Source organism: Ammospiza nelsoni, chromosome 5 (genome assembly GCF_027579445.1).
Source record: "Ammospiza nelsoni isolate bAmmNel1 chromosome 5, bAmmNel1.pri, whole genome shotgun sequence".
In the NCBI taxonomy this organism is placed as follows: Eukaryota; Metazoa; Chordata; class Aves; order Passeriformes; family Passerellidae; genus Ammospiza; species Ammospiza nelsoni.
Genome location: NC_080637.1, coordinates 411,787 through 431,677, shown reverse-complemented (window position 1 = coordinate 431,677; position 19,891 = coordinate 411,787). Strand labels below are relative to the sequence as shown.

Here is a 19,891-nt window from a genome sequence, read left to right as displayed (position 1 = left end):
CGGTGCGACTCGTACGCGTAAACAACGACCATGAGGAACGAGACGGCGTAGGAGGTCTGGGAGAGAGAGGAGAGGGAAAGGGACCGCGGATCCTGTTGTGTCCAGCGCCGCCAGGGCACCTTCACCCCGGACAACCCCATTGCCGCTGCCCGTTCCCTCCCCGTGCTCCACCCCGGCCCCGGCAGACCTGTCCCGGTGCCCATCCCGAGGAGGGGACCCCAGGACAGTGTCCCCAGGACACTCCAGCCTCAGCCGTCCCCAGCAGTGTCCCCTTACCGTGGTCAGCATCCGCCCGTAGGGACAGACGGCGTAGGCGGGCACGGAGAGCGGGGCCGGCAGCAGCGGGATGGTTCCCGTGCCCAGCAGCGCGGTGGCACCCAGGAAATCTGCCAGGGCCAGGAGGAACAGGGGCCGCAGCTGGGGACAGGGCACCGCGTTAGCTCTGTCGGCAGCAGCCCCTGACAGCTCCCGCGGCCCTTCACGGGCTGGGCTCGGCGGCTCCCGGGGACCGGGGCGGATGCCGGGTGTTGGGGCATCCTGCACCTCCTGTCCCCTGCCCGGGGCTTTAAACCCGCTGTTGGCTCGGCTTTGACTCGGGCTTAGCTGGGCCAGACCCAGCCCTGTGTCCCTGGGAGCCGGTGGCACTCACCTGGATGTGGCAGCAGTGACACAAGCCGGTGGCACTCACCTGGATGTGGCAGCACTGTCACAAGCCGGTGGCACTCACCTGGATGTGGCAGCAGTGACACTGCCAAAGCCGGTGGCACTCACCTGGATGTGGCAGCACTGTCACAAGCCGGTGGCACTCACCTGGATGTGGCAGCAGTGACACTGCCAAAGCCGGTGGCACTCACCTGGATGTGGCAGCATTGCCACAAGCTGGTGGCACTCACCTGGATGTGGCAGCATTGCCACAAGCCGGTGGCACTCACCTGGATGTGGCAGCAGCGCCCCTGCCAGGAGGTGACAGCGAGGACGGATCCGCTGCCCAGGAGGCTGCAGGGGACGGGGTGGGGGATGAATGTCCCGGCCCGCCAGGTGCCAGCCCCGGGCGAGGGACAGGGACAGGGACAGGGACAGGACGCACCTGAGCAGCGCGGCCGGGACGGTGACGCCCGCCAGCGCCAGGACCTGCGGGAGGCACGGAGGCAGCGCGGGCTGGGCCGGCCGGGAGCGGGGCCACCCCGAGCCCCCACGGGGGTGCGATGTGGGACCCTGGGCACGGCCGGACTCTGTGCCTCGGCCATCCCTGCCCGAAGCTGTGCCCAGGAACCGCAGCAAAGGCGTTTCGGGGACATAGAGGGGCACGGCCGGTTCCTCAGCAGCCCCTCTGCGGTGGCTGCACGTGGCGGGGTTTCACTGCTCCTTCCTCCCGAGTTTTCCCGCTGGGATCTCCGCCCAAGTTTCCCTCACCCGGGGCTGGGGAGCGCCGAGAAGCCGCGTCCCGCCCGCGGCCGCGCTCGGAGCGGCTCCCGACGGCGCCTGACGAACCGGAGCGGCCGCCGGAGCCGGGCGGACCCCGGGCCCGGGAGAGCGGGGCAGGAGCCGGGGAAGAGCCAGGTCCGGCCCCAGCGAAAGCCCGGCCCGGCTGTGTCCCTGCCCGGCCGTGTCACCTTCCCTCCCCGGTGGTCCCCAAAGCGCTGGTGGCCCAAGCCCCGCGCGGGGGGACCTCCCTCGGGCAGGGTTTGTTGGAACGGGAACGCAGCGCCCCGCAGCCTTACCTGGATATCCGAGAGAGCCGCGGGCTGTTCCTGCGCTCTGGCCATGGCCGGAACCCGGAGCCTTGCCGGCCGCAGCCCGGACGGATGGATCGGGAGCTGGAAGCGGCTCCCGCTGCGGCCCGGGCTCGCTCCACGCCCCGCTGTGGGACACGGCCGCGGCGCAGCCGGAGGAACCTGCCCGGCCGGGCGGCAGCAGCTTCCCAGGAGCTTCCCAAGGAGCAGCGGCGCCGTGCCAGCCCCGGAGCGGGGAGGGATCAGCCCCAGGCACGGGAGAGCCCAAATGAGCGCTCGGATGCCCCCGGGCACACCGGGAATGAGGGAGCAGCGCCGGGAGAGCAGCCGGGAGCTCCTTGTGAGGCTGGAGAGAGCCCAGAGAGGCCCCGGAGCTGCTGCAGGGCTGGAGCCCCTCAGCTCCCAGGGAGCCAGGCTGGGACAGCTGGGGGTGATCACCTGGAGAAGAGAGGGATCCAGGGAGAGCTGAGAGCCCCTGGCAGGGCCTGCAGGGGCTCCAGCAGAGCTGCAGAGGGACTGGGGACAAGGCCTGCAGGGACAGCACACAGGGAATGGCTCCCACTGCCAGAGGGCAGCCATGGGTGGCATCTTGGCAATGAGGAATTCCTGCCTGGGCTGGCATTGCCACAGCAGCTGGGGCTGCCCCTGATCCCTGCAGTGCCCAAGGCCAGGCTGGGCACTGGGGCTGGAGCAGCCTGGCACAGTGGGAGGTGTCCCTGCCATGGCTGGGTGGCACTGCAGGGGCTCTGGGGTCCCTGACTACCCAAACCATCCCACGATTCTCAGTGCCAGGCTCCTCTGCATCCCCTCAGCTGCCACAGCCCGACTGCAGGTGCAGGAATTAACCATTCCCGTTCTCACACTCCCAGGAACCTCTGGAAATCACGGGATTTAATGATTTTGTGATAATGTTAACCCAAGAATGCTCCAACATCCACCAAAAATCCCCAAGCAATGCCCATCCAGTCCCCAGGAGCCACCAGAGTCCCCTCAAAGAGGAATTTTATCTTTATTTCAGGGATATTGGCTGCAGGGACAGAGGGAAGAGGGAGGGACAGGGGCTGGAGGGGAGCAGAGGCAGGAATGGCACTGGGAGCTGCAGGAGGGTGACAGTGACACGGAGCTGGGCACTCCTGGAGATGTCCCCTGCAGCAGCTTCCTCATCTTCCTCATCCTCCTCTGCCAGGGACAGACAGAGGGCATGGGATGGCTCTGGGTCCTCACAGATGGATCCTGCCTTGTCCCTGCTCTCCTGCTGGATCCCACACTGATCCCCTGCTCCAACCTGTGCTCCCAGCTGGGTCCCACCCCATTTCTCTGCCCTGCTGGGTCCCCACCACCCCTGGGGCCCATTCCAGGTCACTCCATCCTGCAGGAGCAGAGGGAGAACAGGGATCCATGCCCCCAGCCCGAGCAGTGAAGCCACAGCAGGAGGGGGCTCCACCTCCCTCTGGAGTCCTGGGAATGGCTCCAGGGAAAGAGTTGGAGCCATCCCTGCCATTCCAGAGGCACCCCTTGATTCAACACTTCCAAACTGGGAGCAGGGACTGGGCTCTCTCCTGGCTGAGCCAGCACTTTAATCCTTGAGGAGCGTTTCAAACATTCCTGGGACAAACTCTCCCATCAGGGCAGCACCTGTATCCTGCTGTTCCCAGTGGGAACATCCCCCAGCTCTGCCCCCTCCCAGCAGGGACAGGCTCTGCCCAGGGCACGTTTTCCCTGAGGATTCTTTGGAGGAGAAATTGGCACCAAGGGCTGCACTGGCCACAGTGGAATCCAGGGAGTTTGGCTGCTGACAGGGCCAGGACAGCCAAGGAGCAAAGGAGGAAGTTCCACGTCCCTGTCCTTGTCCCTGGCAGTGCCAGGAGTGGCTGATCCTTCCCAAGGCTCTCTGGGCAGTGCAGCACCAGGAGCTGCTCCCAAACCTGCTCTTGACTGGGCTCCAGGACCCCTGGGGGTGCTAATCCAGACCTGTCCCTGTCTCTGGGCCTAGCTTTAGAGCCAGGATTTATTTCCAAACGTGGGGCAGGAAAACAACACCCTCAGGATGGGAATCGTCCACAGGGAGATCCTTTCTCCTTCCTAGAATCCCTGATAGCCCAGAGAGGATCCCTGGGAAGGAAGGAGAGCCTGAGCCCCTGGATGAGCCTGGAGCTGCATCCACTGGTTAAATTAGGCTCGGGAAAAGAGCCTTAGGGGAAATGCCCAAGATTTCCTGCACTGAGCCCCATTTTCCTGAGCTTTCCATGGCCTGCTGCTATTTTAGCTCCACCTAAAGTGCTTCCCACATTCCCTTTCATCTCCTGAGTCACCAGCCTGGCTGGAGCTTGAAGATCCAAGTGAATTCCACTCGATGCCACGTCTGACAGGTAGGGATTGCTTTTAAACCACCTTCAAAAAACCTCAGCATCTTCAATTCCATGGTTTCCAAATCAAGTCTCAACTCGAAGCAAATTCCCACCACAGAGGCTTTGGGGCTGGAAAAGTTGGCACAACCTCACTGCAAGTTAGTGCTAAGAACCCCAACTGGAGTCCAAATCCTGACAAGTTAGTGCTAAAAACCCCAGCTGGAGCCCAAATCCCGGAGAGGTACGAGCGTGGCTGGGACGAGGTTTCGGTCAGTCCTCGGGAAGGAGCTCTTACAGCAAAGGGAATAAAACCCAGCCCTCATCTCTTCCCGTGGGGCCACCAGGAGCCGTGGGCCGAGCTCTTGGCGATGCTCATCTTCTCCTCGGGGCTGAAGTGCAGGACGGCCAGGATGGCCGTGAGCGTCTGCTGGCGGCCCCGCGCGTCCGGCAGCGTCAGGAACCGGTACACCACGTTCTTCAGGTACTCCAGGTTGGCTCCTTCCCTGCTCTTATCGCGGCAGTTCTTCTGGATCTCGTCCCGCAGCGCCGCCACCTCCTCGCGGTGCCGGTCCTCCTCGGCCAGGGCCCTGCCCTGCAGCTGGTGCAGCTGCACCTCCAGCCGGTGCCGGTGCTTGCGCAGCGCCGCGATCTCCACCTCCTTGCGCGCCAGCTGCTCCGCGTACAGGAAGAAGGTGGGCTCGGAGCCGGAGCACAGCTGCAGCTCCTGGGGCAGGATCTCCGAGGAGTCCTGGCTGGGAGCGTCCCCGGGGCTGGGCCCGCCCTCCCGGGAGCCCTTGGGGCCGTGGGGCAGCGCGAGGGCGCGGAGCTGCTCCAGCTCCCGGTCCTTCTCGGCCAGCACGGCCAGCGCCCGGTCCCGCTGCTTGTGCATCTCCTCCTCCAGGCGCAGCGCCCGCTCCCGGAACTGCAGCTGGCACCGCTCCAGCTCCTGCCGGTGCAGCTGCTGCAGCTGGGACAGCTCCTGCTTCCGGGCCTCCAGCTCCTGCCGGTGCCGCTTCTCCGCGTCGTCCGCGGCCAGCTGCAGCAGCACGTGCTTGTCCCGGAGCTCCGCCAGCTGCTCCCGCGCCTCCTCCAGCTCCCTGGCCAGCCCCACGTCCTTGCTGGCCTTGCTCTTGAGCACCTGCTGCGCCCTCACCTTGTAGCGCTCAAACTCCTCCTTGAGCTGCCTGAGCTCCTGCTGGCAGTGCCCGCCCGGGGCCTTGTCCCCGTTCCCGTCCCCACCACTCGGGGACGGCTCCGGCCCCTGCGGCTCCTCCGCCTCCGCGCCCTTCCCGGCCGCCGCCTGCAGGAGCTTCCGCAGCTTCTCCATCTTCTCCTTGAGCACGCTCACGTCCAGGGTGGCCTCCTCCACGGCCACCTCGCCCAGGGAGCGGCTGGAGGCGGCGATGGCCAAGGTCTTGTTCTCCAGGTCCAGCTGCACGATGCGGTCCTTGAGCCTCTGGATGGTGCCCTGGTCCCTCTGCTTGGCCTTCTCGTAGGTGCCCAGCAGCTCGGACACCTGGGACACCTGGGCCTCCAGCTCGGCCACGCGCTGCTCCTCCCGCTGCGAGCGCTGCCGCAGCTGCTCCTCGGCCTGGGCTGTCTGTGCGGGGACACAGCAGGGTTAGGGCAGCATGGGGACACACTTGGGGTCACACAGGGACACACCTCGGGTCACACAGCGACCCTGCTCTGTCCAAAACAACAAGGGGCCCTTCCCAGCCCAGGAACCCTGCCTGAGACACCTCCCTGTCCTGGCCTTTTAGGGTTTTGTGTGTTTGGAATCCTGGAATGCGTTGGGTGGGAAGGGATCCCAAAACCCCTCCAGTGCCGCCATGGCAGGGACACCTCCCACTGTCCCAGGCTGCTCCAGCCCCAACGTCCAGCCTGGCCTTGGGATCCAGGGGCAGCCACAGCTGCTCTGGGCACCCTGTGCCATTTATTTTGAACCTCCTGGAATCTGAGGGACTGGGAAGGGGAATTTGTCTGACTCCAGCCCCACTCTCTGGATACATCCCACAGAGAGCTGTTCCCCAGAACCGTCATCCCATCAACCCAAGCCAGGATTCTACGGACTCTCAGAGACTGGGAGAGGGAATTTGGCTCCTCTAGCCCCAGTCCCTGGACACCAGCCTCATTCCCAGCCAGCAATCACCTTCTTCATCTCCTGCACCAGCTGCAGCTGGAAGTGGTTCTTGAGGCCAGCCATCTCCTCCTGCAGCTCCTGGATCCGCGGGTCGGCCCTGCCGCTCTCCTCTCGCACGCCCTGCAGCTCCCTGCGCAGCTCCTCCAGCTCCTGGCTCAGCTGCCGCGCCTGCTGCTCGTGGCCCTGGGCTCGCTCCGCGGTGCCGGCGGTGCCGGCCAGCGCCTCCCGGGCCTGCTGCAGCTCCCGCTCGGCGGCGCGGCGCCCGTCGCGCTCGGCGCGCAGCAGCTCCTGCAGCTCGCGCAGCATCAGCCCGTGGTCGCCCTGCTCGCGCTCCCGCTCGCGCTGCTGCTCCAGGAGGCGGCCGCGGGTCTGGGCCAGCTGCTCCTGCAGCTCCTGCAGCCGCTCGGCCTCGGCCCGCGCCCGCGCCGCCGCCTCCTCCAGCTCCTGCTTCATCTGCCGCCGCTCCGCCTGGTACGAGGCCTCCATGCGCGACTTCTCCTGCGTCACGGTGGCCAGCGCGCCCGTCAGCGTGGCCAGCTGCGCCTTCAGCTGCTGCAGCCGCCGCTCGGGCTCGCCGGCACTCGGCTCCCCGCCCTCGGCGCCGCTCGGCTCCTCGGCCCTCGGGGAGGGGCCGCCCGCGGGTTTGTCCTCCTCGTCCCCCCCGGGCGGGCTGGCCCCGGTGTCCGCGCTGGCGGCCGTGCCCGCGCTGTCCTCGCTGTGCTCCGAGCTCCCGTCGTCCGGGGAGTCCGCGGCTGCGGGCGGGGGCACGGGCAGCTCCCCGTCGTGGGACACGGAGAGCGCCTTCAGGCTGGCTTCCAGCGCCTCCTTCTCCTTCAGCAGGCTCTTGTAGGCGTGGACGACGTCCTTGAGGCGCGCCTGGAAGCGCAGGAGCTGCTGCTTCTGCGTCTCGATGGTCTCCAGCAGCTCCTTCCTGCTGGGGCCGCCCCCGAAGTTCATCCCGAACTTCTCCATGGCGGGGGAACCTGGGGGTGAGCAGGGCAAGGAGAAAGGGCACCTTTAGGATGGGCAATAGCATCGCCCTGGGCGCACCAGGACACCAAACGGGCAGCAAAGATCACAAACACCACCCTGACCACGCCCTGCCCAGGAGGGCCATCCTGAGCCCCTCAGGAACCCCATCCTGACCTGCCCAGGGCTCCCAGCCTGACCCCCCGAGACCCCACCCTGACCTCGCCAGGACAGGCCTCTGACCCCCAGGACACCACTCTGAGCTGCCCTCCAGAACCCCCACCCTGACCCCGCCAGGACACCGCCCTGAACTCCCCTCCCGGACCCCCTTCCTGACCCTCCCGGGACCCCCATGTTGAGCGCTCAGACACCACTCCAACCGCCCAGACACCCCCCAGACGCCCCTGGGCCCTCCACTGTCATCTCCTCAGGAGCACCCTGACCCCCGGGCCACCGTGATCCCTCCGGACACCACCCGGGCCCAGCTCCGTCAGCCCCTCTGGACCATCCCGACTCCGACCCTGACGGCTGCGGCCGCCCCGCAATCCCCGGCCCCGCCATCCTCACCCCCGGGCCCCGGTCCCCCCTCACCTCCGGCCGGCTCCGCCGCGCCGCCACTTCCGCCGGAAGCTGCTGGAGGAGGGGGGCAAAGGCAGCGGTTACGGGCGGGGCGGAGCCGCCCCCAAATAAAGCGATCTGTGGGCGTGGCTGCATTGAGGGGCGGGGCAATGTGCGCGTGCACACCGGTGTGGGCGTGGTTTCTGCCCACATGGGGCGTGGCCTCAGCGCGCGACGCGGAGTGCGACGTGGGCGTGGCCCGTTGCGTTGGGGACGTGGTGCGAGGGGCGTGGCCTGAGCGGCAAGGAATGGTCGTGTCCCCACGGGGCGTGATCATTTATGTGGGCGTGGTCTGATGATGGGGCGTGGCCTTTGGCCCGGCTCCGCACGGCGGTGACAGCAGGGTGATGCCTTGTCCCTCTGTGTGTCCCCTGGAGTGCCCCGTGTCACCTCGTGTCCCCTCGTGTCCCTCCGTGTTCCCCCACGTCCCCTTCGTGTTCCCCCCTGTCCACCCGTATCCCCCCGTGTCCTCTCGTGTCCCCTCGTGTCCCTCCGTGTCCCCCCGTGTCCCCACCGTCCACCCGTGTACCTCCGTGTCCCCCTCTGTGCACCCGTGTCCCCATCTGTCCACCCGTGTCCCCCCGTGCCCCCCCCGTCCACCCGTGTCCCTCCGTGTCACCTCGTGTCCCCTCGTGTCCCTCCGTGTCCCCCCGTGTCCCCTCCATGTCCCCTCTGTATCCCCCCGTGTCCCCTCCGCGTCCCCTCTGTATCCCCCCGTGTCCCCTCCGTGTCGCCCCGAGGGGGTCTCAGTGCCAGCCTGCAGTGGGGTCGTGGCGGGCAGGGCAGGGAGGTGACACCGAGCAGTGTCCCCGCCGCGGACGGCGGAGCGGGACGAGCAGTGTCGCGCCCCGTCCCGTGCTGTCCCCCCAGCCCCTGCAGCCCCAGCCCAAGGGGGTGTCCCCGCTGGGACGGGCCTGAGGAGCATCCCGGTGCTCCGAACCCTCCGGATAGCGATGGGGACGAGCTGGAGCGCCCTCGGTGTGTCCCAGTGCCACCTCAGCCGGGCCCTGTCCCCGCTGTCCCCTGCGGGAGGGACCCGGGGCTGCTCGGTGTGGCCGGAACGCCCCGGAGCGGCCGGGGTCAATGAGACTCGAACCGTGCTGGCTCAGCGTCCGTGAGTCCGGCCCTGCCCTGTCCTTGGCCACGGGCTGTGGCCAGCAAAGCTCCGGTCCCCACAGAGACCCCAGGACAAAACTTTGTCACCCGTGTGTACATTCTGAGCCGACAAAGAAAGGAATTGGCTCTAAACGACATTAAAATCTCTTGCATTAATTAGCAGTCTGTCTTCTACTGGGTGTTGAATGCTTCCTTGGGCAGGGACACCTCCACTATGCCAGGCTGCTCCAGCCCCAGTGCCCAGCCTGGCCTTGGGCACTGCAGGGATCAGGGGCAGCCCCAGCTGCTCTGGCAATGCCAGCCCAGGCAGGAATTCCTCATTGCCAAGATGCCACCCATGGCTGCCCTCTGGCAGTGGGAGCCATTCCCTGGGTGCTGTCCCTGCAGGCCTTGTCCCCAGTCCCTCTGCAGCTCTGCTGGAGCCCCTGCAGGCCCTGCCAGGGGCTCTCAGCTCTCCCTGGATCCTTCTCCTCTCCAGGCTGGGCATTCCCAGCTGTCCCAGCCTGGCTCCCTGGGAGCTGAGGGGCTCCAGCCCTGCAGCAGCTCCGGGGCCTCCTCTGGGCTTTCTGCAGCAGCTCCAGGTCCTTCTGATGTTGTCCCCAGGGTTGGGGCAGCTCTGCAGGTGGGGTCTCACCTGAGGGGGCACAGGGGCAGCATCCCCCTCCCTGCTCCCCAGGGCTGGGGGGTTCTGGGCTGGATCCGGTCCAGCTCTCACCCCCAGCACCCCCAAATCCTTCTCCCAGGGTTGCTCCAGCTGCTTATGCCCAGCTCGGTGCCAGCAGTGTCTGACCACTCTCACGCTTGGGGTGCTGTCTCCAGACCATTCCACGTCTCTGTGACCCTGAGCTGCCCCTCCCCGCCATGCCCTGTCCATGGAACCGGCCCCTCTGTGACATCACCCCAGCCTGGTGGCACTGTGGGCACTGCCAGGGCCCTGGGTGTCACCAGAGGTGACAGCTCTGCTCTGGCTCTGCCACCTCCAGTGTTGGCACTGATGGCTTTGCTGTGGCTGCTCGTGCTGCTGGCCCTGGCCGGGCCCGTGAGGGGCAACTGGATCACCTGCAAGTCAGTGGCCACTCGGGATCCCTGGCACAGCCTGGGCACAGAGGAGCCCCTGGGGTTCCCTGTCCCTGCTGTCCCCGAGCAGGGCACTGATGGCTTTGTGCTTCCAGGGGCACCTGCGGGCTCCGGCCCTTGAATTCCGACCACAGCTCTGCTGGCACGTCCCATGTGGGGCCTGGGGCCTGGCCCGGCATCGTCAGCATCCAGGCCACCTGGGAGAACGGCACGTGGCACATGTGCACGGGTGTCCTCCTCAGCTCCCAGTGGGTGCTCACGGTGGCACACTGCTTCGCCAGGGCCGGGTAAGAGACAGCAGGGACAGAGCTGTCCCCAGAGCACGGGCAGGCGCCCAGCTCACAGCACCACGGGCCGCTGCCCTGCCCACCTGGGCAAGCAGAAGGCCGGGAAATGCTGGGCTGCTGCAGCCCGTGGCTCTGCTCCCTGTCACCCCTCTGTCCATCTGCTCCCCAGGGGCATCTCCACGTGGGACGTGGTGATCGGGGCCACAGATCTGAGACAGCAAGGCCCTGGGGCTGTGGTGAGACGCATCCAGAGGCTCCTGATGCATCAGCGATATGTGGCTGCCACGGCCAGGAACGACATCGCCCTGGTGGAGCTGGACCAGCCCGTGGAGTGCAGCGACTACATCCAGCTGGGCTGTGTGCCCGACCCCTCACTCAGGGTCTCGGAGCTGAAATCCTGCTACATCGCCGGCTGGAACTTTGCCAGAGGTGAGTTCCCAACAGGATGTGTGCTCCCAGGGCGAGCTGGGCACCCTGGGACACGGGCTGGGCACAGACAGGGACACGGGCTGGGCACCGACAGGGATACAGGCTGGGCACCGACAGGGATACAGGCTGGGCACCCTGGGACACGGGCTGGGAACAGACAGGGACACGAGCTGGGCACAGACAGGGACACAGGCTGAGCACAGACAGGGACATGGACTGGGCACAGACACGGGCTGGACACAGACACGGGCTGGACACAGACACGGGATGGGCACAGACAGGGACACGAGCTGGGCACCCTGGGACATGGGCTGGACACAGACAGGGACACGGGTTGGGCACAGACAGGGACATGGACTGGGCACAGACACGGGCTGGACACAGACACGGGCTGGGCACAGACACGGGCTGGACACACACAGGGACAGGCTGGGCACAGACACGGGCTGGACACAGACACGGGCTGGGCACAGACAGGGACACAGGCTGGACACACACAGGGACAGGCTGGGCACAGACACGGACTGGGCACACACAGGGACACGGGCTGGACACAGACAGGGCACACACAGGGTCCGGCCGCACGGCGCCAGCGGGGCCGGGCTTGGAGCAGCCCGGGCTGGGGGAAGGAGCCTCCACCAAGACAAGCATGGAACGGGATGAGCTGTAAGGTCCCTGCTCACCCAAACAATTCCTGCTGGCCCTGGGAAACCTCGGGAGTTTGGCCCCTTCCCCAGGCCAACAGCAGGGACACAGCTGGACAACATCACCTGTGGGGAAGGGGCAGGGACACAGCTGGACAATGTCACCCGTGGGGAAGGGGCAGGGACACAGCTGGACAATGTCACCCCTGGGGAAGGGGCAGGGACACAGCTGGACAATATCACCCGTGGGGAAGGGGCAGGGACACAGCTGGACAATATCACCCGTGGGGAAGGGGCAGGGACACAGTTGGACAATGTCACCCCTGGGGAAGGGGCAGGGACACAGCTGGACAATGTCACCCGTGGGGAAGGGGCAGGGACACAGCTGGACAATGTCACCCATGGGGGAGGGGCAGGGACACAGCTGGACAATGTCACCCCTGGGGAAGGGGCAGGGACACAGCTGGACAATGTCACCCGTGGGGAAGGGGCAGAACCAGGCCTGGGAAGGGGGCTCACCCCAGGCAGGGGAAGGGATGGGTACCGAGCTGCTGGGGGTCATTCCCCTCTGTGCCCACAGCTCAGGGAACAGCCATGGTGCTACAGGAGTCCAAGGTTCACCTCATGGACACACAGCTCTGCAACAGCAGCCGGTGGTACGCGGGGGCTGTTCATGCTGACAACCTGTGTGCTGGGTACCCACAGGGTGGCATCGACACCTGCCAGGTAGGAGCCCCCACAGGCAGCCCAGCCTGTCCCCTGTCCACCCTCCCCTCCCCACCCGTGGGTCCCTGTCCTATGTCCCCCTGTCCCCAAGGCCTGTTCCTGCCCACAAAGCACATCCAGTGGCCCCGGCAGACCCAAAGTGCAGATGTGACCATGGAACATCTGTCCTCTGCACATCTGGGGCCCACGTGCAGAGATGGGAGAGCCCCCGACCTGTGCTGGGCATGTGCTGGGAATGCGGACCTGGCAGGGACTGGGAGAAAGGAGCCAGCCCCGGGACTGGGATAGAGGAGCCAGTCCCGGGATTGGGAGAGAGGAGCCAGTCCCGGGATTGGGAGAGAGGAGCCAGTCCCGGGATTGGGAGAGAGGAGCCAGCCCCGGGACTGGGATAGAGGAGCCAGTCCCGGGATTGGGAGAGAGGAGCCAGTCCCGGGATTGGGAGAGAGGAGCCAGTCCCGGGATTGGGATAGAAGAGCCAGTCCCGGGATTGGGATTGAGGAGCCAGTCCCGGGATTGGGAGAGAGGAGCCAGTCCCGGGATTGGGATAGAAGAGCCAGTCCCGGGACTGGGATTGAGGAGCCAGTCCCGGGATTGGGAGAGAGGAGCCAGCCTCGGGATTGGGAGAGGAGCCAGTCCCGGGATTGGGATTGAGGAGCCAGCCCATGGATTGGGATAGAGGAGCCAGCCCAGGGATTGGGGCAGAGGAGCCAGTCCCGGGATTGGGATAGAGGAGCCAGTCCCAGGATTGGGGCAGAGGAGCCAGTCCCGGGATTGGGATAGAAGAGCCAGTCCCGGGATTGGGACAGAGGAGCCAGCTCCAGGATTGGGATTGAGGAGCCAGTCCCGGGATTGGGATAGAGGAGCCAGCCCATGGATTGGGATAGAGGAGCCAGCCCATGGATTGGGAGAGAGGAGCCAGCCCAGGGATTGGTGGCAGCAGCCCCCCACAGTCCCTGAACCATCTCTCCCGGCACAGGGGGACAGCGGGGGTCCCCTCGTCTGCAAGGACAATGCAGCTGACTACTACTGGCTGGTGGGATTGAACAGCTGGGGAAGAGGCTGTGACAGAGCCAGGCACCCCGGGATCTACACCTCCACTCAGCACTTCTACAACTGGATCCTGATCCAGACGAGCCTGAGCCCTGCAGACGTAAGTGGGACAGCACCAGAGCCGAAGTGCGCCCCGACTCCTAAGGCAGAGTTCACCATGGCTTCTGAGGAGGCCCCGACACCAGGGCCAGAACAAGAGGCACAAACAGAGCCAACACCAGTGCCAGAGCCCACGCCAGAGCTGGTGGTGCCAGGGCCAGGGCCGGTAACAGACCTGACACCAGCGCCAGAGCTGGTGACAGAGCTGATGCCAGAGCCCGAGTTAGTGCCAGTGCCACTGCCAATCCCAGAGCCAGAGCTGATGCCAGAGCCAGAGCCAGTGCCACAGCCAACCCCAGAGCCAGAGCTGATGCCAGAGCCAGAGCCAGTGCCACTGCCACTGCCAACCCCAGAGCCAGAGCTGATGCCAGAGCCAGAGCCAGTGCCACTGCCACTGCCAACCCCAGAGCCAGAGCTGATGCCAGAGCCCGAGCCAGTGCCACAGCCAACCCCAGAGCTGGTAACAAACCTGATACCAGTGCCAGTGCCAGATTTAACGCCAGAGCCAACGACGGTGCCGACGACAGTGCCGACGACAGTGCCGACAACGGTGCCGACAACGGTGCCGACGACAGTGCCGACGACAGCGCCGACGACAGTGCCGACGACAGTGCCGACAACGGTGCCGACAACGGTGCCGACGACGGTGCCGACGACAGCGCCGACGACGGTGCCGACGACGGTGCCGACAACGGTGCCGACGACAGCGCCGACGACAGCGCCGACAACAGCGCCGACAACAGTGCCGGTGCCAGAGCCATCGCTAGTGCCAGAGGCGACACCAGAGCCAGAGGAGGAGACAGAGTTGGTGCCCGAGCCGGAGCCGGAGCTGCTGCCGGCGCCGACGACACCAGAGCCAACCATCCCCCCGGAGCCCGAGGAGCTGGGCCCAACCCCCGAACCAGAACCGACACAGGCAGTGGACAGGCTCCTGCTGATCTCGGTGCCGTACCAGAGCCTGCTGCAGTTCTGCAACCTGCTGAGGGATTTCCTGCAGTTCCTGAGGACCCAGCTGGGCTGAGCGCAGCCGGAGCGGACGCGGTTCTGCTGCCGAGCGCGGCCCCGCCCGCTCCCGAGGGGCTCGGCCGCGCCGCGGGGCCCGAGGGGCCGCAGCCCCGGGGCCGCTCTGTCCCCCCGCCCCTCCCCTGCCGCCCCCCGTGCCGCAGCCCCGTTCGTGTTCAAACAACGCTGTTCGTGCTCCCCAGCACCGCGGCGTCTGCGCCTTTCCGCTGCGGGCAGCGCCGGGAGCCGGGAACCGGGAACCGGGAGGGAGAACGAGCGGGGCTGGCCCGGTTCGGGAGGAGACGCGGAGCGCTCGGGGCGGGTGGGAAAAGCGCTTTAATACCGGGAACGGCAGCAGCCCGGAGCCCCAGGGACGCGGAGCTGCCGGAGGTGCCCCCCGAGCTGCTGCGGCCACCCAGGGCTGTCCCCTCTGTCCCAGCTCCTGCCGGGACCCCCGGTGCCAGCCCCGCGGTGCCGTCGGGCCCGGCTGGGATGCCCGGACCCGGGACATCCCCTCTGCTCCAGCGGGATCCAAAGAGCTGTCCAGGCTCTGGGGGAGTGCCGGGGCTTGGTGACCCTCCCGGAACGGGTCAGGGATCCTGAATTCCGCGACCCCCCCGTGTCCGGAGGCGGTTTGGGACCTGCCGCGGGCTGGCCCGGCCGTGCTGGCCCGGCTGCCCCCGGAGCCCGCCCTGCCCGGATATCCTCAATCCGCGGCTCGGGGGGTGCCGGAGCCCCCCGTCCTGCCGGGACAGCTCGGGGGGCAGCGGGGGCTCAGCGGGGGCTCAGCGCGGCTCCAGGCCCCAGGCTGGCAGCGGGGGCAGCCCGGGGGGCAGCAGGGCGAAGCGGGCGCTCTCCAGGGGCTGCCAGGGCGCTGGAGCGGGGGTCCCGCCGGGAGCCAGACCTGCGGGATGGACACGGGGCTCAGGCATGGCCGGGCCATGGCAGGGGACACCCAGGGCACCCCCAGCAGCCCGGGGCGGCCGGGGCCGGCCCCTCGTACCGCAGCAAGCGTCGTCCCAGGCGCTGGGCCCGGAGGCGCAGAGGTGCAGCGGGGCCGGGGGGCGCGGCTGGGGGGCGAGGCCGTGCAGGGGCTGCGCCGAGCCCGTGGGGGGGTCCGGGAGGGGCTGCGTGGGGACCGGACAGCGCCGTGTCACAGGGCTGCTCCGGCACCAGCTCACCCCGAGGGCACCGGGGCCCTCCAGACAGGGCTCCCGGCCGGAGCGCCGCTCCAGAGGGTGCTCGGGCCGGTTGGGGTGTCCCCAGCACCCCGGGAGCGGCCATGTCCTACCCGTGCGGCGGCGGCGGCGGCGGGACCGACAGCGGGCGGGATCCACTCGCACCAGGAGCCTGCGTGGGCACGGGCGGGCACAATGTCCGGGCTCGGACAGTGCCCTGGCTCGGACAGTGCCCTGGCTCGGACAATGTCCGGGCTCGGACAGTGCCCTGGCCCGGCTCCCGGGGGCGCACGGGGAGCGGCCGTGTCCCTTCCCCAGCTCCCAGCGGGGCTCTGGGAAGCAACCCCGGGGTCCCAGGGCCAAATGCCAGCCGCGCTCCCAGCCAGGGGCGGCCCTGTGTCCCACGTCCCGTCCCCTCGGTCCCCGCGCTGTCACCTGCGCCGCCCGTCTCCAGCTGCCGCTTGCTCTCCCGTCGCCACTTGGCTCGGCGGTTCGAGAACCAGACCTGGGCAGGGGCGGGAGCTGAGGCTGCGGTCCCTGCCCGTCCCAGGCCCCTGGCACAGCTCTGAGCCCCGGGACACGGACCCGTCACTGCCCGGGAGCGAGCGGGGACACGGGAGGGACACGGGCACAGAACGGAGCTCGATCCCTGACATGGGCAAAGGAATGCCCGTGTCCTGGTCCCAGGCATGCACTGGGGCACGGGCAGAGGAATGGGTTTCATTCTGGGCATCAGAAGGGAAGGGGCTGCCGGGCACCCAGAGATGTGGATCTGGAGCTGCTGAGAGGAACATGTGAGGGGTGTGTGCCAGGGAGTGTGCCATGAAATGTGCCAGGGAGTGCCAGGGAGTGTGCGCCATGGAGTGTACCAGGGAATGTGTCAAGGACTGTGCCAGGGAGTGTGCCAGGTATGCCAAGGAGTGTGCCAAGTGTGCCAGGGAGTGTGCCATGAAATGTGCCAAGTGTGCCATGGAGTGTGCCATGGAGTGTGTCATGGAGTGTGCCAGGGAGTGTGCCATGAAATGTGCCAAGTGTGCCATGGAGTGTGCCATGGATTGTGGCATGGAGTGTGCCAGGTGTGCCAGGCAGTGTGCCATGAAACGTGTCACGTGTGCCAGGGAGTGTGCCATGGAGAGACCCCCGAGCCAGGACAAACGCAGCCCCGGGCAGTCACCGCCGCCCTCCGGAGCCCGTCCCAGCCCCGTGGCCAGCAGCGGTGACACGGTTCGGAGGTGTCCCCGAGGGCGGGAGGGCTCCCTGTGCCTCGGAGCTGGCAGTCCCGATCCCGGCGGTCCCCCCGGGCTGCTCGGGGCACCGGGACGTGCCCGGGTCCCGCTCGGGTCAGGCGGGTCGCCCTTACCCTGATGGTGCTGTCGGGCAGCCGGATGGCCGCGGCCAGGCGCTCGCGGGTGGCGCTGTCCGGGTACTGTCCCCTCCGGAACGCTGCAAGGGGACCGGGCTGAGCGGGGCCGGGCCGGGACAGCCACCCCGGCACCCGGGCGGGAGATGGCAGGGGGTGACTGCAGCCAGGCCGCGGGGCCAGCGGAGTGGGGTGCGCTGGGTGGTTTGGGGTGGTCTGGTGGGGTATGGGATGGTTTGGGGTTCTCTGGGGTAGTCTGGGGCGCTTTGGGGCGCTCCGGGGCGGTTTGGGGCCCCGCAGCGATGGCACGACCCCATCCCGAAAGCGGCATTGGCCCCCCGAACAGCCCCGCTCGGAGCGCACCTTCCTCCAGAGCCTCCGCCTGCTGCCTGGAGAACACGGTGCGGCTCCTGCCCCCGCTCCGGTGCCCGGGGCCCTGCGGGGGCTGCGGGCCGGGGGGCGCGGCCGGAGGGGACCCTGCGGAGACAGAGGGACAGCGGCTGGGCCGGACCCGGTGCTGGGGCGGACCCGGTGCTGGGGCTCCCCGGAGGGGCCAGCAAGGGTCAGGAGGGCTCCGGGCTCTGGGGCAAGGCTCACCCCGCGGGTCCTGGGGCTCGGCCGCCAGCCGGAGGTCGCTGGGCAGGGTCCTGAGCACGCGGTTGATGGAGGAGACCTGGGCAGGGGACAGGGGATGTGCCGGGAGGGGACGGGAATGGAGCTGGAGCTGTCTCTGGGGTGCTCTCCGGAGCCAGGGGTTCTCCGGCCCGGGGCCCAGCCCGTCTGCTCCCGGTTTGCGGCCCAGGACCCCGGAACCCCGGGGACAGACAGAATCTAACGGGGTGCCATTGGCACGGCGGGGCACCGGCAGGGTGGGTCCGTCCTTGGGGAGCGCAGCTCGCCCTGCCCGGCAGGGACACTTGTCACGGAGCCACCGCGGTGTCCCGCGGCCCGAGGAGGAGCCGGGCTCGGGGGTGGCGCTCGGGGCTCTGGTTCCGCTGGGAAGGAGCGATCGGCCTTCCGCTGCCCACCCGCTCCAGCTCTGCTTCTCACCAAGCACCGAGCCCTTCCCTGTGCATCCTTCCCATTCCCGAGTCCTTCCATGGGCCCGAACCCTTCCCATCACACTGAGCCCTTCCTGGGTAATCCACCCCACTGCCCCCAGCCCTTCCCTGTGCACCATTCCCACTGTCCCGTGCACCCTTCCCACTGCCCCCAGCCCTTCCCTGTGCACCATTCCCACTGTCCCGTGCACCCTTCCCACTGCCCCCAGCCCTTCCCCGCTCCCATTCCCACTGCCCCGATCCCGTCCCCATGCACCATCCCCACTGCCCCGATCCCGTCCCCATGCACCATCCCCACTGCCCCAGCCCTTCCCCGCTCCCATTCCCACTGCCCCGATCCCGTCCCCATGCACCATCCCCACTGCCCCGATCCCGTCCCCATGCACCATCCCCACTGCCCCAGCCCTTCCCCGCTCCCATTCCCACTGCCCCGATCCCGTCCCCATGCACCATCCCCACTGCCCCAGCCCTTCCCCGCACACCATTCCCACTGCCCCGATCCCGTCCCCATGCACCATCCCCACTGCCCCGATCCCGTCCCCATGCACCATCCCCACTGCCCCAGCCCTTCCCCGCTCCCATTCCCACTGCCCCGATCCCGTCCCCATGCACCATTCCCACTGCCCCCAGCCCTTCCCTGTCCCACTCCCACTGTCCCGAGCCCTCCCCCGCTCCCATTCCCACCTCCCGCCCCCCGCCGTGGGTCGGACCCCCTCTCCTGCCCGTTTCCCGGTGAATTCCCGCAGCCCCGGGGCTCCGGGCAGGACTCACGCTGGGGATGCCGCTGCCGGCGCAGATTCCCTCGGCGTGCAGCTGCCGGCGGATCTGCCAGGCGAAGAGCCCGGGCTGCTCCAGCTTCAGCCGCGCGATCCTGGCCACCACGGCGGGGGTGGCCGTGCGGGGCTTGCTGCCCCCCGCCGCCTTGGGCCCCACGGCCCCCGTGCGGTAGTAGCGGCCCAGGATTTTGCTGACGCAGCCGTTGGACACCTGCGGGCAGAGCTTGAGCGCGGGGGGGATTTGGGAGGGGCGGGAGACCCCCCCCCAGCCCCGGCCGGGCGCACCTTGAGGCTGCGGGAGATGTCGGAGCTGCGGGCGCCGCTCGCCGCCAGCGCGATGATTCTCTGCCTCTTGCACGTGGGGAGGGGGCGCCCGTTCAGGAAGAGACCCCCGAGCTGGTTCACCCTGCTGGGCCCTGGGGAGGGGAACAGGGCTGGGGGCAGCGGGGCCGCCCGTCCTGCCCTCCCGGCCCCCCAGGATGGCACCGGGGAGGGGAACAGAGAGGGGTGACGAGGGGGTCCGGAGGGGCTGGGCAGGGGGAGCTGAGGGGGCTGCAGGGGCTGGGCAAGGGGAGTCGGGCTGGAGGGACGCGGGGCTCGGTGCTGGGGGTGGGTGCAGGCAGGGAATGGGGACGCCGGCCCCAGGAAGCAGGAAAACACCCCCTGGAAGAGCACGGGGAGAATTTGGGAAGGGCAGGGGGTGACAGGCTGCGGGGCTGGATGTGCCCGGGGCCGGCAGGGCCCTGCGGAGCCGCGGGTCAATGGGCGGCCGGGCGGAGCAGGGAGTGGTGGCACGGCGCATCCCCGGGTCCCGCCGGGAACGCCGCGCTCCTCACCTCGGTGTTGCATCGTGGAGAGGCTTCAGGGGCTGTGGGGGCCTGGGAGTTCCCCGTGGGACACGGGGGGTGCTGCGGGGCGGGGTGAATCAGCACCGCTGTCCAGGGCTCAGCCACGACCCTGCTGCGAGGAGGACGGACAGGGGCAGGAATCCTGGAGGAGAGGATGGGAACACTTGGGGGCAACTCGGGAAGTCCTTGTGCCGCAGGCACAGCGGCTAAAGAGCCGGAAAAGAGGTCACAGGGCTCTGGAGAGGCTCGGGAGATGCAGCCGGTGCTGCCGAGGCGGAGCGGAGCCGCCGTGGCTGAGCCGTGTCCCAGCGCCTGCAGAGCTCCCCGGACACCCCACGGGGCACAGCGGGGTCCCCACGCCCAGCCCAGCCCAGCCGAGTGCCGGGATCCACAGGGAATGGAGATGGAGGGATCCCCACGCCCACCA

At 68.1% G+C, this 19,891-nt stretch overlaps 2 protein-coding genes across 2 annotated transcripts; both read right to left on the bottom strand.

Annotated features, from left to right (window-relative positions):
* Positions 1 to 2,739: 2,739 nt before the first annotated feature.
* On the bottom strand, positions 2,740 to 7,803 carry GCC1 (GRIP and coiled-coil domain containing 1). Its single transcript, XM_059472491.1, has 3 exons — positions 7,785 to 7,803; positions 6,234 to 7,207; positions 2,740 to 5,681 (listed from the first exon to the last, which is right to left on the bottom strand). The coding sequence occupies exons 2-3, from the start codon at positions 7,194 to 7,196 to the stop codon at positions 4,401 to 4,403; spliced, it is 2,244 nt and encodes a 747-aa protein (XP_059328474.1). The 5' UTR covers positions 7,197 to 7,207; positions 7,785 to 7,803; the 3' UTR covers positions 2,740 to 4,400.
* A 7,223-nt stretch (positions 7,804 to 15,026) lies between these two features.
* On the bottom strand, positions 15,027 to 19,465 carry PAX4 (paired box 4). The gene is made up of 10 exons (XM_059471710.1): positions 19,453 to 19,465; positions 18,902 to 19,032; positions 18,612 to 18,827; positions 17,377 to 17,452; positions 17,143 to 17,256; positions 16,780 to 16,862; positions 15,855 to 15,924; positions 15,533 to 15,591; positions 15,245 to 15,368; positions 15,027 to 15,145 (listed from the first exon to the last, which is right to left on the bottom strand). The coding sequence occupies exons 1-10, from the start codon at positions 19,463 to 19,465 to the stop codon at positions 15,027 to 15,029; spliced, it is 1,005 nt and encodes a 334-aa protein (XP_059327693.1).
* Positions 19,466 to 19,891: the final 426 nt, after the last annotated feature.

Bases quoted from the DNA above. Each gene is read 5' to 3' on its own strand.
- GCC1 (XM_059472491.1), bottom strand. From the start codon at position 7,196: ATGGAGAAGTTCGGGATGAACTTCGGGGGCGGCCCCAGCAGGAAGGAG. The intron at 5,682-6,233 runs GTGATTGCTGGC...GTCCCCGCACAG, and splicing joins TGGTGCAGGAGATGAAGAAG to ACAGCCCAGGCCGAGGAGCA.
- PAX4 (XM_059471710.1), bottom strand. The intron at 18,828-18,901 runs GTGCGCCCGGCC...CTCTGCCCGCAG, and splicing joins ACATCTCCCGCAGCCTCAAG to GTGTCCAACGGCTGCGTCAG. The intron at 16,863-17,142 runs GTGCGCTCCGAG...GTCCCCTTGCAG, and splicing joins GGCGGAGGCTCTGGAGGAAG to CGTTCCGGAGGGGACAGTAC.